The 15,049-nt window shown below is 44.7% G+C and overlaps 1 protein-coding gene across 3 annotated transcripts in view; it reads left to right on the top strand.

The window, feature by feature from the left end:
• The window catches only part of LOC144127986 (uncharacterized), an 80,879-nt gene that overhangs the window by 17,181 nt on the left and 48,649 nt on the right, over positions 1-15,049 (top strand). For all 3 annotated transcript variants that reach the window (XM_077661020.1, XM_077661021.1, XM_077661022.1), the window contains exons 5-6: positions 452-1,450; positions 8,289-8,542. In XM_077661020.1, coding sequence (XP_077517146.1) covers positions 452-1,450; positions 8,289-8,542 — 1,253 coding nt within the window. The remainder of the gene's footprint in view (positions 1-451; positions 1,451-8,288; positions 8,543-15,049) is intronic.

Raw genomic sequence — 15,049 nt, 5'->3', positions numbered from 1 at the left:
GACATCACATTTGTTTGACGAGGTGTGAATAATACATGCTGCCAGAACAGTAGCTAGGTAGTACACAGCATTTTTCTCGGTTCGATATGTCTTTGTGGTCTGGCTCACACAAAAAATTGCAGTGATGGAAATAGTTTTTGTTGTGCCTGGCCATGTAGCTAGCAGAGGTAACATTTTGCACTATTGTGTGCCAAACATTAGACCCTGACCTAGACACTGTATTGATGGTATCGTATTGAAAGCGTATTGTGATCAGGTTGTCCACATGCAAGGATTTTTTCTGCTTGTTCAAACAGAACTCCTGATGCGAAGGCATCAAGTTGAAGTTTGTTTTTATTTATACCTGTTATATGTATTACTGGTAAAATTTTTTCGACTGTTGTGCAGCGGGCTCAACGGTTCGTGATTTCCACGGTCCATGCTTATCTTCCTGCTTCTGCTTTGTGCCCAGGAATGCTAGCTTCGCCACCAATGTCACTCCAGAACGAGGGGCTAGGACCTTCCACGATTCACCGGGTAGGCAGAGACAACAGCCGTCAAGTTGCGCCGTCAGCTCCTCCAAAGCTTCAGACTTTATTCTTCAGGAGGACTCGCTTGGGGAGGAGGCAAGCTACTTGGTGCCTCCATCTCCCGTTGGCGGTGAAAAGTCTGTCAGGTGCAAAGAGATTCCAGAGACGGTTGAATGCGGAGGGTCGACAAATTCCAGAGTCAAGGAGCCACCACCACTAGCTGCTCTGCGGACTGTGCCCGAAACACTGGAATGCAACCTCTATGGTGACGGCACCGATGACGAACTTCCACCGTACCAGCCACCACTTACGGTTATCGCCGAAGAGGATGGCATACGGGGTTCTGTTCAGCCAAGCCAAGATTTGGTATTTTCAGAAATGGCTGAAAGCGAAAAATCCCATTTTGGGGACGAAAAGACAATTGCAGAATCGCGTGGTCTCGAACATGACGGAGCAGTCGTCACGGATGAGCATATTGACGACGAGGCTATTGACCTAGTGTCACAGGAGTCTCCGAGCCTCCTTCAGCGTGACATTCTTGCTCATCCTGTGCCATGTGAATCACGAGTTGGTGGCAAAGCTCCACCAGCAAACGCTGCATTAAGTGCGACTCCCCAGCGATCAGCAAATGTAGAACCACATCGTCAGCTGTTTCCTGCTGTAGATGATAAGTCGCCCAGTCTGCTGGATTTTTTCGCTGTGCCAAAGTGTGTGCCAGTGCCTAAAGGTGACGTTGAACCGCTGTGTTTCAGAAAACCAGCTGTGAATGAAATGACTGTGTGTGATGAAGAGTCTGGAACAAAGGTGCAACCACAGCCAAGCACTGGCAAACTGTCGCTGTTGAGGAAACGGTCTATGCCAGCAGGTGAGCTTGCCAGCAAGTCTACTGCTCAGCCCCAGTCGACAGCGAAGTGCAAGAAACAGTCCAGGCTATCTGACAGGTGAGGCTGGGAGGTTCTTGCAAGATTTCTGTTGTGGTAATTGAAGAGTGCAGGCAGAGAAAATTCTTTGGTTTCATCTTTTTCTTTGCTTGGGGTTGGGGTTGCATGTTTACTAACTGCAGCAACTAGTGCCACAAATCTATTCTTGCATGCCTTCAGAAAATATTTGTACGTAGTAAAGGATGAAAAAAGAATGCTGCCATTCTGCCTGGGGAAATTGACATAAAGGTTAAACATAATCCCTCTTAAAAAAAAAATTGGTAAAAACGCGTGTGAATGTGGACAGAAGTGAACTGCATACACATCCACGCACATGAATGCATACGCATCAACAGATGTGTATTGAGAGGAAGAAGTACTATTTGTGCACTCACTTTTCTCATGTAAACTCTTTACTTTGTGCACAACTAGTTTGTCTTGTTTTTTTTACAGCTCAGTATCAGTGGTTTAAAGCAGTGCACACATGCTTCCTAGTCAGTCACTATCTCAGTCACCCAGAATCTTTTGTGCAAAGCACATGGAGTGTGAAATGTTCACCTAGGTGGTCTTGGTCGTATGTGCTTACTAATACTGGCTTCCACTGGACGAACAGGAGTGCTTTTAACTGTGCTCAAAGTGCTCTCCTGCATTGTGCATTGGGATCAAATGGCAGAGCAGGAGCAGTTAGAGCTGCTCCCACGCTAGAAGCTTGGAGTGCGGAGGAAATCACATGATGCAAACGCGTCTTATTCTTTTATTTTGGTTGTGTTTTCTTTATTTCGGTAGCAGTGGTGGTGGTGAAACTTTGTCAGATTGTGGATTTACTTGTTGAAATGGATGACGACAGCAGTGATGGTTGCTTTAGCTCGTGTTTGGGAAACTATAGCAGTCATGAAGACACTGAAATGTTTGAAGAACTGCTCTCATCACCGTAGAAAAAACCCAATGTTGAGGCATATATCAGCAAAACGGTGTTTGATACTCGGGTGAAGAGGTGAGTAGTTCATATTCGGTGACGGAAAGATCATAAATTATTTTTTAAAGGACCTAATTAGCGAAAGCAGATTATGTTCGGCCTCGCTTTCCATGGCACTGGGTTGACGCCAAACACAAATGCAGGGGTGCTGGGGAGGCACGTCATGTGATGTACCTTCACCTTTGCACTGCTCTTGGAGTGTATAGAACATTCCAATGGGGCAGCAAGAAGTCGCACTCTTGCTGCGCTACTGCTGTGATCCTGTTCTGCCAATGGAATTTGCCTTAAAGGGAAGCTGAAGCACTTTTCTAAAAAATTCAGTTTCATGCGGCATTTTATAGTTTTTAGTCCAATCAAAAAGAATATCGCATTTGAAAAGGGCTGAAATAAACGCAAAAAGCTGTTTTTTGGAAGAAAACGGGCACCAGCGTCTCAGGGCGCTGAGCGAACGCCCGGGATCGTCGTGACGTTATTTACGGGGATCTCCGGCCAGCACCGACCGTGTTGCTGTGTAGTGCGTTGCTTCAGCTGGCTTGAGAACTGCATTTTGCAAATTATGGATCCGTCGTTCACCAAAGCGCGGGCCGAAAAGCAGCAAGCAAAGCAGGACGGCCGGCGGACTACCCGTGAATGGCGTCCCTTCCGCCAGTTCCTTCCCCCCATTCGGCGCTTCCGAAAGCGAAGAGGGCGTGTCGGTGGCGGGTTTTTAACAAGCGATTGCGGCTCATTTTGCGAACAGAATCGAGAAAAAATTTGCACACGATTTTCAAAGTAACTTCTTCCCAACCACAGCGTTTCATGCGATTTGAAAACCGTTTCAGCTTCCCTTTAAGATAGGACCATTGTGAAACAATAGAGACATAAGGAGGACACACACGCTACAAGGAAAGATGAAGAGACCATAGAGCTGAAATGCAGCACTTACAACAGGGCTACATTCATGCTTGATTAAACCAGTTAGGTGCATACAGAGGTGTGCAACAAAAGATTAAAAGAAATTCTGAGATAAACTGAAAAGAGGATGTTGAGGGTGAGCTGTGTACACTTTCTGCTTAAGATTTTTTTGTCCTAAAAATGCAGTGCTATGAAGCCATCCCTGGGGACACAGATGTCTGCTCTAGAATGAAGTGTCAGCACATGCGTCATCACAGAAACCTTTGTCTGCTAGGTGTGCCTTTTCTTGTGTGTTGATCTCTGGTGGAGTGTTTGATGGCACGAGTAATCAATCGTTTTGTTGCTTAAGGACATGTCATGCACTTTTCGGAGCATTCTTCTAGGTTTATGACATTTGCTTGTGAATTTCATAACAGGCAGGTAATAGATGTTTATGCTCTGTTGCTGGCCTGGTAAGTTGAAGGGATACTGAATAATCTTGAAATATTGAGAAAGCACCACATTTTCATTCGCAAGATAAGATTACTCAAGTATAGTCGGGAACAGAAAATTCTTATTTTAACAGCGCGAAAAATTGAAGACAAGAGCAAAGATGTCAGTGTCTGTGTTGTGTTATGTCTTTGCTCTTATCCTCATTTTTTTGGAGCAGAGAAACATGTTCTCTCAACAGTGACCAAACTTCAGGCATGCCTGCGCTACCATCTCTTGGAGCATCCCGAGTACCTATCTCTCGTTTTCCGAAGTTCAGCTTTCTTGAAGCAGTTTCTAATGATGCCCCTTGAAGTTGCTCCCATACTGATTACGCCTCCACTGGGAAAGCACATCAGTCTGTTTCCTGTTCATTCCATATGTATTAAGCAACAGGTGCTGCACTAGCCTGGTTCTGTAGGTGCCCTTAAAGGAGTATAGATACCTAACTTTAGGGTGCTTGTTTTTTGTTTGTAATGATGCGTGAGGCATTGTTAACATGGATTACCACCTGGTATTCTTCTATAACTACTAAATAATTTATAATCTCATTTCTTTCTCTTTCTGTTTCGGTTTCAACAGCCGAATGAGGACTGTGACGTCAACGTGTACCAACAGGTCACGTGATACATGAAAAAATTGCAATATAATTGCTGCTTCCTCATTCGTTGTCATTCCTGCTGTTGAGGAAGGCTGGCTTCATCACTGCAGTAAATTAAAACGATGAAGCAGCGATTTTATGGACGTTTATGGACACAAAAGTACTTTATGGACAAAAGTATTTTATGGACACAAAAGTACTCTTTGGCGCCACAGCCATCGTTCGGCTGTTGAAACCGAAACAGCATGGCAGAAAAAATTCAATTATAAATTATTTAACAGTCGTAGGTGAATACCACATGATGATTAATGCGTAGTAGTGTCTGCCGCATCATTGTAGAGAAGGAAACGTGCCACCAAAATTAGGTGTCTATACTCCTTTAACTGCATGCGTAACACCTCGTTGCGCATTTTATCCAGACCCCTTGTAATGAGTGTCAACCGTATGAGCATACAGTCATCGTTCCAGTTATTTTTGAGTGGGCGGCTGTATTTTTTTGTTCCGTAAGCAGCCGCTGGCTGCACTCAGTGCACTCCTGGCTGTGAACTGGTGGACATGACGTCAGGCCGAGCAGCGCTGTAGGCAAGCTGGCTGGCAGTGCGCATTTGAGGATTCCCCATCTTGTGCTGAACACGCACTTACTCTGAAAGATCAAACAGGGGTTTAGGTGGAATATTACGTATGAAAGCCAAACAGTTTCTGCAGCTCAGGCAATGTATCGCAAGCTCATTCCTTCCCAGAACAAGACAGCATTCGTTCCTCTGATGGGCGTGGGGTGGTGCTACCAGCACCACGTCTGGAAAATGCTGCTTTTTTAATGCGAAAGCATTATATAGCTCAGTTGTGTCTGCAGGTCTTGTTTGGAGAACGTGTCCGCACAATGTGTCCACACGATGACGTCACTCCAGATGGTTGAATGTATAAAGATTTAATGATAAAGCCACGCGACAAACTGACTTGCAAAAAATGAGTTTAGGATGATGCCAAATTTAGAGAGTGATACGTTCACGTGAGAATGATGACATCACAGCTGAGCTAAGGAGGAATGATGGAAAGAGGCGCGTGGTGCAAAACCATCCCCCGAAGTGAGGAGGCTGGTTTGAGCAACAGACGAAATCCCAGTGATGTCATCACTGGTTGACCTCAATATGGTGGCAGTATTCTCGAATACATTCACCAAAATTTGAGCAATATTCGTCGTAGTACAGCTTTCTGGGTGGTGTTATAGCATTTTTCTTTGCATATAGCTTGCATGTTTTAGCCAAGCTGGAGGTTAGCTTGCGACACGCGTTCGGACCAATGACATATGCACTTTCAAATGCACGCTTTCTGGGATTGCATTTTCCCTTAAGGTGCAGCTGAGGTGTGAGAGCTACTGCTACTGCGCCCTTTCCTTTCCTCAAAAACGTTTCCTTTCCTCACAACACATGCTTTCGCATTCCTCCATTTAAGCAGACTTAAGTGGACTCAGAATTTTTTTGGTTCGCCGTTTGCTGCAGGCAGTGGGGATTTCTGATTTATTGTGACTGAATCAGGCAGGTAGTCAAGCAAAGAGGAATCTGAGTGAAATGGACTGTACCATGAAGCAAAACCACGTCGAACGCACCCACTTTCACTCTGTTCGTGCTGACGATACCTTGCGGCATGTAGGGCTGACGTCACATCCTATATTGTTGGAGCTTGCACAGGTGCTGGGTGTGGCGACGTGAAAAATTTTCATTAAATTAACTACTTTCCGTTGATTTCTGCTTCAGAGAGCTTTGTCTTGCCTCAGTTGTCATTTTTTTTTATTTCAGAAATTGCTGTAGCACATTTTTTGTTCACTATCCCTCTAAGAGGCACTCAGCAAATAAAGTGACCAATTTGGTCAATATATTTTTCTCAGCAAATTTTTTTCCGTAACCCTGAATTTTTATTCTGCCTCGTGACAAAAAATTGTTGCGAAATATATTGTACAAAGAGTTGGGGCAACCTTAGATTTCAATCAACCAAATCATGAGGCAGGGTTTCGTAAAGGATACTCGACAATAGACCATATTCACGCTATGAATCAGATGACAGAAAAATGTGCAGAATATGACCAACCCCTATATATAGCTGTCATTGGTTATGAGAAAGCATTTGACCCCGTGGAAACCTCAGCAGTCATGCAGTCATGCAGGCATTGCGGAATCTGTGTAGAAGAGTCTCGTGTGAAAATATTGAAAGATATCTATAACGACAGCACAGCTACCTTAGTCCTCAGTAAAGTCAGCAATGAAATTCCAATAAGGGAGGGTGTCAGGCAGGAAGACACGATCTCGCCAGTGCTATTCACCGCCTGTTTACAGGAGGTATTCCGAGGCCTGGACTTAGAACAATTGGGTATAAGAGTTAATGTAATGTGCAATTCGCTGATGACATTGCTTTGCTATGTCACTCTGGAGATGAACTGCAAAGCACGATCAATGTGTTAGGCAGGCGGAGCAGAACGGTGGGTCTAAAAATTAACATGCAGAAAACCGAAAAAATGTTCAACAGTCTCGCAAGGGAACAGCAGTTCATAATTGGTAGTGAGGTGCTGGAAGTGTTTAGGGAATACGTGTACTTGGGGCAGGTAGTGACCGCTGATCCGGATCATGAGAGGGAATTAACTAGAAAAATAAGAATGGGATGGATCGCATATGGCAGGTTGTATCAGGTCATGAATAGCAGTTTACCAGTATTCCTCAAGAGAAAAGTGTACAATAGCTGTATCTTACTGGTGCTGGCCTATGGGGCAGAAACACAGACGGTAACGAAAAGGGTTCAGCTTATGTTAAGGACAACGCAGTGAGTTATGGAAAGAAAAATGATAGGTGTAACATTAAGAGACAGGAAGAGGGCAGTGTGGGCCAGGGATCAAACATGGCTTAATGACATCCCGGTCGAAATCAAGAGGAAGAAATGGGCTTGGGTAGGGCATTTAATGTCAAGGCAAGACAACCGCTGGTCCTTAAGGGTAAAGGAGTGGATTCCAAGAGAAGGCAAGCGTAGCAGGGGGCGGCTGCAGGTTAGGTGGGCAGATGAGATTAACAACTTTACGGGGATAGGGTGGCTGCAGCTAGCACAGGACAGAGTTAATTGGAGAGGCCTTTGCCCTGCAATGGGTGTAGTCAGGCTGATGATGATGATGTTGAAAATGACGACCATGCATAAAAAAATTATTTTTTGATGCATGGTCGTCAAAAATTATGAGCGAACCATGCTTCTGATGGCCTCGGCACATCGCGATTTCCACTGGTTTCCCCACGACGAAGCACCATCACCTTATCACCATGCAGAGGAGAGTTCAGATGGTCGGAGCTTCCGTTGGTTGCAGTCATACATTTCTCTGATCAAAAGCAAAAAGCATATGAGGCGATAAGCGAGGAAAACAGGGAAATAATGTTTAAGGTTGATTTTCTCAGCTTTCCGTTTTTCTACGATTGCTGTCACTTACCGCTTTGTCATTTCATCGCAAATGACAGCAGAATGATTCTGTTTGTTTTGCATGAATGCTGAGACGTTGAGGAGTGTGGTGAAGCTCTCCATTTGTCTATGTACGCATGCAATAGTTTTTAAAAGTTGAGTTTTTAAGAAACGTTCTTCGTATGTGCATGCTGGAGTTCTTTTGTTTCCATGAGTACTGGCCTTCTAAAAACATAATAGCTTTATTGCACTGAACAGGGCTGTGTGAACATGCTGACATAAAAAACGTGCACTTTCTCCTTAAATGTTTAATGCCCTTGGAATGACTTTACGAGGGTGTTAATTGTATATACTAAGCAACCCTACAAACTAGCTTAAAGTAAAATGTAGTTTTGAAACCAGCATAAAAAGTTACATATCTGTGTGAAATTTGGTTGCACTTAATGCATAAATAACAAATATAGTTTTAATTGCCCCCTTCCCTCCTGCAGGTACTTTCTGTCAGTGAACCGTACCACAGTGCCTGCCACCCGGTCTTCCCGGTCCCGCACAAAGAAGGAGCTGTCGCAGACGCATGTGGACACTCATTTTACCGACGACTTGCCTTTCTCACTGCCAAGGAGGCGTATCGACCCCGATGAGACGTTTGTGGCTCCTGAGCTTCTGCAAGACGCCAAGATGCAAGTTTCTGACTCGCCATCTTTCCCTGAGAGTGCCAGCCCAGCTGCAACTACTGAGGGCCAAGGTTAGTTTGTCGTCGCCTTGTAGGTCATGTTGATCCCTGCAGTTGTTTGTTCTTCACTGTGTGAACTCTCAGCAATTGGAACTTGAAGGCAGAAAATTTTTTTGAATTATGCAGATTTCAAATTAAGGAGGGCCTTTGTAATGTTATTGGTGTTGATGGGACCAAAGCATTAGTTCAAGTAAATTGGCATCCAGAATAATGAGTTTCCACTGTAGCTGCTTTGACGACTGAGAACTTATGCAGTCATGTTAGTATCAGTCCACTACATTGTGCTGTTACTCTTTGAGCATCTCTCTTTATCATATTGAGGAGACTTTATTTGGAGCTTTTTAGCTAAGTCTCACATCTGTGTGTGTTGCCTGCAGCGGTTGCTATATCTTTGGCAGGATGGGGTTACAGCATTGCACTATGGATTGGACAAGGATTTTCATGCCTGCCTGCCCTGTAGCACTGCATACACTACTGTGGCGGAACATATAGATGCTTAAGTATAATCGCATGCTTCCCGATGACAGTGTGCACCCTCAATAGGAAAATCCCCCGAGCTGGGATGGAAAAAAGGGAAAGCCACATAGTTTTCTTAGACCGATGTAACTAGAAAAAAATATATGGCAGGCTGGCTGTACCATTCTACAGCTGACATGACAAAAGGCTTGAGCTGTCTTCCATCTCCCAGCACCTTGTAATTGAGCGGTGTGGGAGGCATCAGCATGAAATGATGGCCAAATGTGGATATGTGTGCTAGCATGACGTCAATTGTTGGTTGGACCTGCGACCTACTAGGTGGTACCAGGCTACCACTCAATTACCACCTGAACTTCTCCCGTTTAGCTACTGTGCAAGCATTATTCAAATCACGTTCTCCGCCTAACTGCTGCTTCTCATTCTGCTTGGCTCGGTGCATACACGGCAAAATTATTTTTAAAAAGTAATTAACTTACTTTACAAATTACTGCTCTCGCAAAGTAATGACATTACATTACATTTACTTCCCAAAAGTAATGAAAATTACTTTTAAATTACTTTTTAGTTTCGGCGCATTGTTTATACTTCCCACTAAATTTTCAGATTTCTTTGCAACACCAGTGACCTTCAGAATGGGTGTCAGAAATTTTGCCCTTCTTTGATGAAAGGTAGCCCTAGTTCATTGAACAGCCGTTTGCTGACATCGATGAGGTCAGCTTAATCTCGAAACAAGTTTAATTGTTTGCATCACTCTTCAATCAGAAGTTCATGGTTCAACGTGTAATATGGTCCCACCCTCTTGATTTTGAAGAATTTCTCGTCCACGTAAACATCGGGAGTGCACCGACTGCTTGTATCCACACTTATCGTCCCGGAAATGCACTGGGGCGCAGACAAGCTGCGCATTCTGCTGTTCGATTGACTCATTCCAGAGTCATGTTGGCAGATATAAACTGCATGTCGCGGTGATGCTGTTGCCGATGTTACTCTTGAGTTAAAGCTTAGGGCTTCAAATCCGGCCACAGAAGGTAGTTTTCCCGAAAACTCAACCAGGTTTGTTAGATGTCAATTGAGACCATGTCAGTGTGGCGACATGACTATTATATATGAAGCCGTCTAAAGAGAAGTACTCGCTCAAGCACTCGCAGTACGTTTCTATGTAGGTGCAGTACAGCATACCGTGGTCATTGAGCTCTCCTGGTGACCCTACGGTGCGTCTGTGTGTACGACCGTACATAGTGCTGGAAGACGCATAGCACCCCTATAGATTCTTTACCAAAGGCAGTGCTGATGCCCGTGCGCACATCGCCTGTCGTATGCGTATGCCGCTTCGCCGGAGACTGGAGTTGCTGGCTGTTGCCGGTCGCGCGTTTCTCTTGCTTTCTAGATGTTCGACCCGCAAACACTAGGCCAAAGCACGGCCGATACAAGGAACAGCATTGACTTATTATTCAGCAAAAGTAATTTCGCTAGTAATTAATTACTTTTGCCTGAAATAAGTAATTGAAGTAATTCAAAGTAATTCATCACATTACTAAACTACCAGCCCATAAAAACAATGAATTACATTACTAATTACCCAGAAAAGTAACTTAATCACTGTAATTTAATTACAGTAATTTCATTGCTGCTATTTCTGGCTCGGCGCGCTTAGCGGTCATCATCGCATCATAACAAGCCTGACTGCACCTACTGTGCCCACTGCAGGGCAAAGGCCTCTCTCATGTCTCTCCAATTAACCCTATCCTTTGCCAGCTGTGGCCATCGTATCCCCACAAAATTCTTAATCTCACCCGCCCACCTAACTTTCTGCCGTCCCTGCTATGCTTGCCTTCTCTTGGAATCCACTCAGTTACCCTTAAGGACTGGCGGTTATCTTGCCTTAGCATTACATGCCCTGCCCAAGCTCATTTCTTCCTTTTGATGCTACTCTAGAGTTGTATATAGTGGCTCTCAAGAGACCATATAATGGCTGTCAAGCCTAATGGTAAAGATTGCTGTAGCTTACTTGTAAAGCTCTGGAAAAAAAAATTCACACTGCATTCGACAATTCATACCTTGGTTCTGAATATAATGCTAGGTGCATTCTGAAAACTAAACATTTTGACAGATTTGCCTGTATGGTTGGGTTTGAAGACTTATAATAAACTGCACATCTCCAACCAAAACTTTAACCCAACGTTTCGAAGCCGACTCGGCTCCTTCATCAGGGGTGACTGAGGGCTTTAAGTATGGAACGGAGGGGGGGGGGGGTTTAGGTTGTTAGTCACGCTGGCGCACTGCAGGGAGATGCTGAATGGCGACTTTTTTTCGTTGCGTTGAAGAGGAAGTCCCTGGACATATACTGGGGGCAGGTTTCCTTTGGATATGCCAGGATTCCAGAAGGAGCCTCTTTCCTAATCACGCTACGGCACTCATGTATCCGTGCTGTCACTAGGTGCTGTTCTGCCTTGTTGATGATGTTTCGTCCTTCCGGTGTGGGGACCAGGCGTCGTAGTCGTAGGCTGAGACTCAAAATTTCCTTCGTCATTTAAACTCCGTAGAACCTGACATTCAGTTCACGCTAGAGGTGGAACAAGAAAACTCCCTGCCGTTTTTGGACGTCCTCGTGTCCCGAAACGACAATACCCTTCAATTCTCCGTATACCGCAAACCAACCCACTCAGGCCGGTATCTCCACTTCTCTCCGAACCACCCGACAGTCCATAAAGCATCAGTGGTGAAGACACTGTTCAGAAGAGTTGAGGTACACTGCAGCACAGAACTTGACAGAAAAAAAGAACAACGCACGATATTCAAAGAACTTGTCATGAACGGCTACCCAAAAGTCTTTATTCAAAAAACCATTCGACGTCAAAAACACAACATTCGTCAAGAAATCAATGCACAAAGACCTTCGCCTCCACCAAAATACGTCACTTTACCTTATGTCGAAGGTGTCAGCGAAACCATCACCCGAATCCTGAAAAAATCGGGTCTCCAGAGAGAAAGAGCCCAAGGCATTGTCTACCAAATTCCATGCGCCGACTGCGACGTAAGCTACATGCGCGAAACCAAAAATTTCAAAGAAAGAATACGGCAACATAAGAACGACGCCCGCAAATTCGCAGGAGTACGCAATCCAGTAGCCGAACATTCCGAGGACTCCGACCATAGAATCAACTTTGAAGAAACCCGCATCCTCGGAACCGAAACAAATTACCACAAGAGGCTCCTTCTGGAATCATGGCATATCCAAACCACCCTGAACAACATCAACCGCACAAAAGGAAACCTGCCCCCAGTATATGCCCAGGGACTTCCTCTTCAACGCAACGAAAAAAAGTCGCCATTCAGCACCTCCCTGCAGTGTACCAGCATGACTAACAGCCTAAACCCCTTTCCCCCTCCCCTGCACCTTTCACGGCACAGTTGTCGTTCCTTTCACCCCCCCCCCCCCCCCCCTCCATACTTAAAAGACGCTAGCTACTGCCCTCAGTCACCCCTGATGAAGGAGCCGAGTCGGCTTCGAAACGTTGGGTTAAAGTTAAAATTTTGATTGGAGATGTGCAGTTTATTATAGGTGCAGTCTAAACCATTATTCGATCTGTCCCGTGGAATTTCGCTCATTCTATGTTCCCAGCTTGCAGAATTTAAAATTTTTCACTGTATAATGTTGGTGTCCTTATATAGTTGCCTGCCTGCGTCACCCCTTAGCTTAACTGACTGTATTCTTGTTAACATTGAGCTGTCATGCTCACAGAACGGTGTGCAACTTGTTGTGTGGATTTAAGCCTTTGTTGGTGGGGTTTCTTGTCGATGCAGTGAATCCTCAGCACTACATCGGAAGTCTTGCATTCTGTCCTGATTAGAATGATGTGGCCTTTATGGCCTGTCATTGGACCTGCTGTCTTGTTGTCAGCAGTGGAATGCTGCAGATGCTATCAGAGCAGGAAGTGGAGGGGCGTGTATGACTGGTCTGCACGGAGCTTAGTTAATGTGCTTCTGCCACAGGTTGCAGGCCATTGCTGCTGGTTTGGTATGCCTTTTGCTGTACTGAAAGCTTTCGAAGACTGGCAGTGGATCTGCATTGGATATCATACCAGCAGCGATGCTCTGTGTTTTAAACTTGGAAAAGGGAAAAAAAAAAAAAGGGCAGCATGTTGAGAATGGTGAATAGCAGAGTGCACTGACATTGCATTGAACTGCTATGGCAAGGAGGCTTTAACGATGGGGTAATGAGACGTGATGTGCACGCTCAACTTTCCAAAGGAACACTATGGGCTATGGAGACACTATAGGGGGGGGGGGCACTGAAATTATTTGAACTGGTTAGGGTTCTTTAACATGTGCAAACATTGTACAGCATGTGGGCATCTTTCCCATTTCACCTCTGCTGAAACACGGCAGCCACGGCTGGGATTCGATCCTGCGTCTTTGAGCTCAATAGCCTAATGCCCTAGCCATTGAGCCGCAGTGGCAGGACATTTGGAATGAGTTGGAGAGCAAGTTAGAGCTGACACTTTGCAATAAAGAAATGCCGTCATGTCAGCAAGAAAAATTGTGTAGTGCAATGGTTCATCATTTCCACTGTCATCTTTTGTCCTTGTCTTGTCTGTGTTGCCCCCATTTGCCTTCACCTCACCAGCTAGTCATCCCTTGCTTTTGCCGATTTTCAAACTCCTTACCTCGTCTCTTTCCTGATTGTGTCGAGTTGAGAGCAGTTGATGGCGAAGCTGATTGTGTCCAAGTGCTGACAGTGTCGTATGATGTGCATCCTTGGAAACAAACCTTGGGCAGCCTGAAGTCTTCATGTATTTTGTGTTTCTGCAGAATAATGGAAAACTGGGCAAGTGGACTCTGTTTAAGGGGGGACGCGACTCTGAGATCCCAGAAAATGGCCAAGAAATTGACTTTTTGATAATTGTTGTATCTGCTTGAATGCCTAGTTTTTTATGCTGCCTTGAAGTTTCATTGATGAAACTGGCCAGGAAGTACTCTAAAAAAATTGTTTCATGAAGCACAGCGTGATGTAAATACATCAAGAAATAGAACAAGTTTTGCTAAAAGCCACATCCTCGCTAAGGTATAATGGAACAGAGCAGTGAAGGCTATATTGCAAGAAGAGGCAAGGCAGCATCGTACTGATTGACACAAATAAAGCTTTAATGAAGAAGCACAACATGTATACAAAATCGAAGATGTGTGCGCACAAAGCATGAGCACATAAAATGCCATAATTATGAGCATTAAATGCATAGACACTGCAATCCAGAGAAACCTTCTCTTTTGGTGTAGAATAACTGATGGCTCTGTGACAGGCATGTTGTATGTTTTGGCAATGCAATAGGCATGCACAATCTGTCAAGAGATTTTTGTGCTTCAACACAACAGATTCCTCACCCAAAACAGGTAAACAAATGTGTTCTTGGCAATGCAAAGGCAGATTACATGAGGCTGCCTTCGTGTAATTAACTGTGGCTATCCCTTAAGCAGATGCTTAGACATGCTTGTAGAATAGTCTAAGAAAGGTTGCTGGGAAATTTAACGTGCCGCTGATCTGAGCTCCTGAGAGCAAGATTGGCCTTCATGCATGGTCGTCAGGAACAGGCTTGATAAATGCAGTCACTTTGCACATTAGCTTGTGCTCTCAGATATCGACCTTGTGAAGTGGTATTTGGTATTCCTGTATCTTGCAGCATGAGCTGCTATGTGCGAACAAATGTCTGAATAGCTGTTTGAAAGAGCATCACAATTCATTAGAGGGTCAGTCTTGCTTAATTTGTGTTTGCATTGCTGCGAACATCGTTGTTTGTCTCATTTAGATTGGATGTCTGCAATGTCGAGCAGATCAGCTCAGAGATTGGGGAGGCCCATTGCATTACCGAGAAATATCAACCACGTGTTGCAGAGCCATTTGTTACTGGGCAGGAAAAGGAGACGAGTTTTCAGGATTGAAGCCCTGGACAGGAGTGACAGCTTTATCCCTGGCATTGTTGACATGCCGTACTTCCTGCACCTCACAGCACTTACTCAATTCCTCCACATTAGACGGATGCACTC

The sequence above is a fragment of the Amblyomma americanum genome, chromosome 4 (assembly GCF_052857255.1).
Source record: "Amblyomma americanum isolate KBUSLIRL-KWMA chromosome 4, ASM5285725v1, whole genome shotgun sequence".
In the NCBI taxonomy this organism is placed as follows: domain Eukaryota; kingdom Metazoa; phylum Arthropoda; class Arachnida; order Ixodida; family Ixodidae; genus Amblyomma; species Amblyomma americanum.
This window is presented reverse-complemented; position numbering and strand designations above follow the sequence as displayed.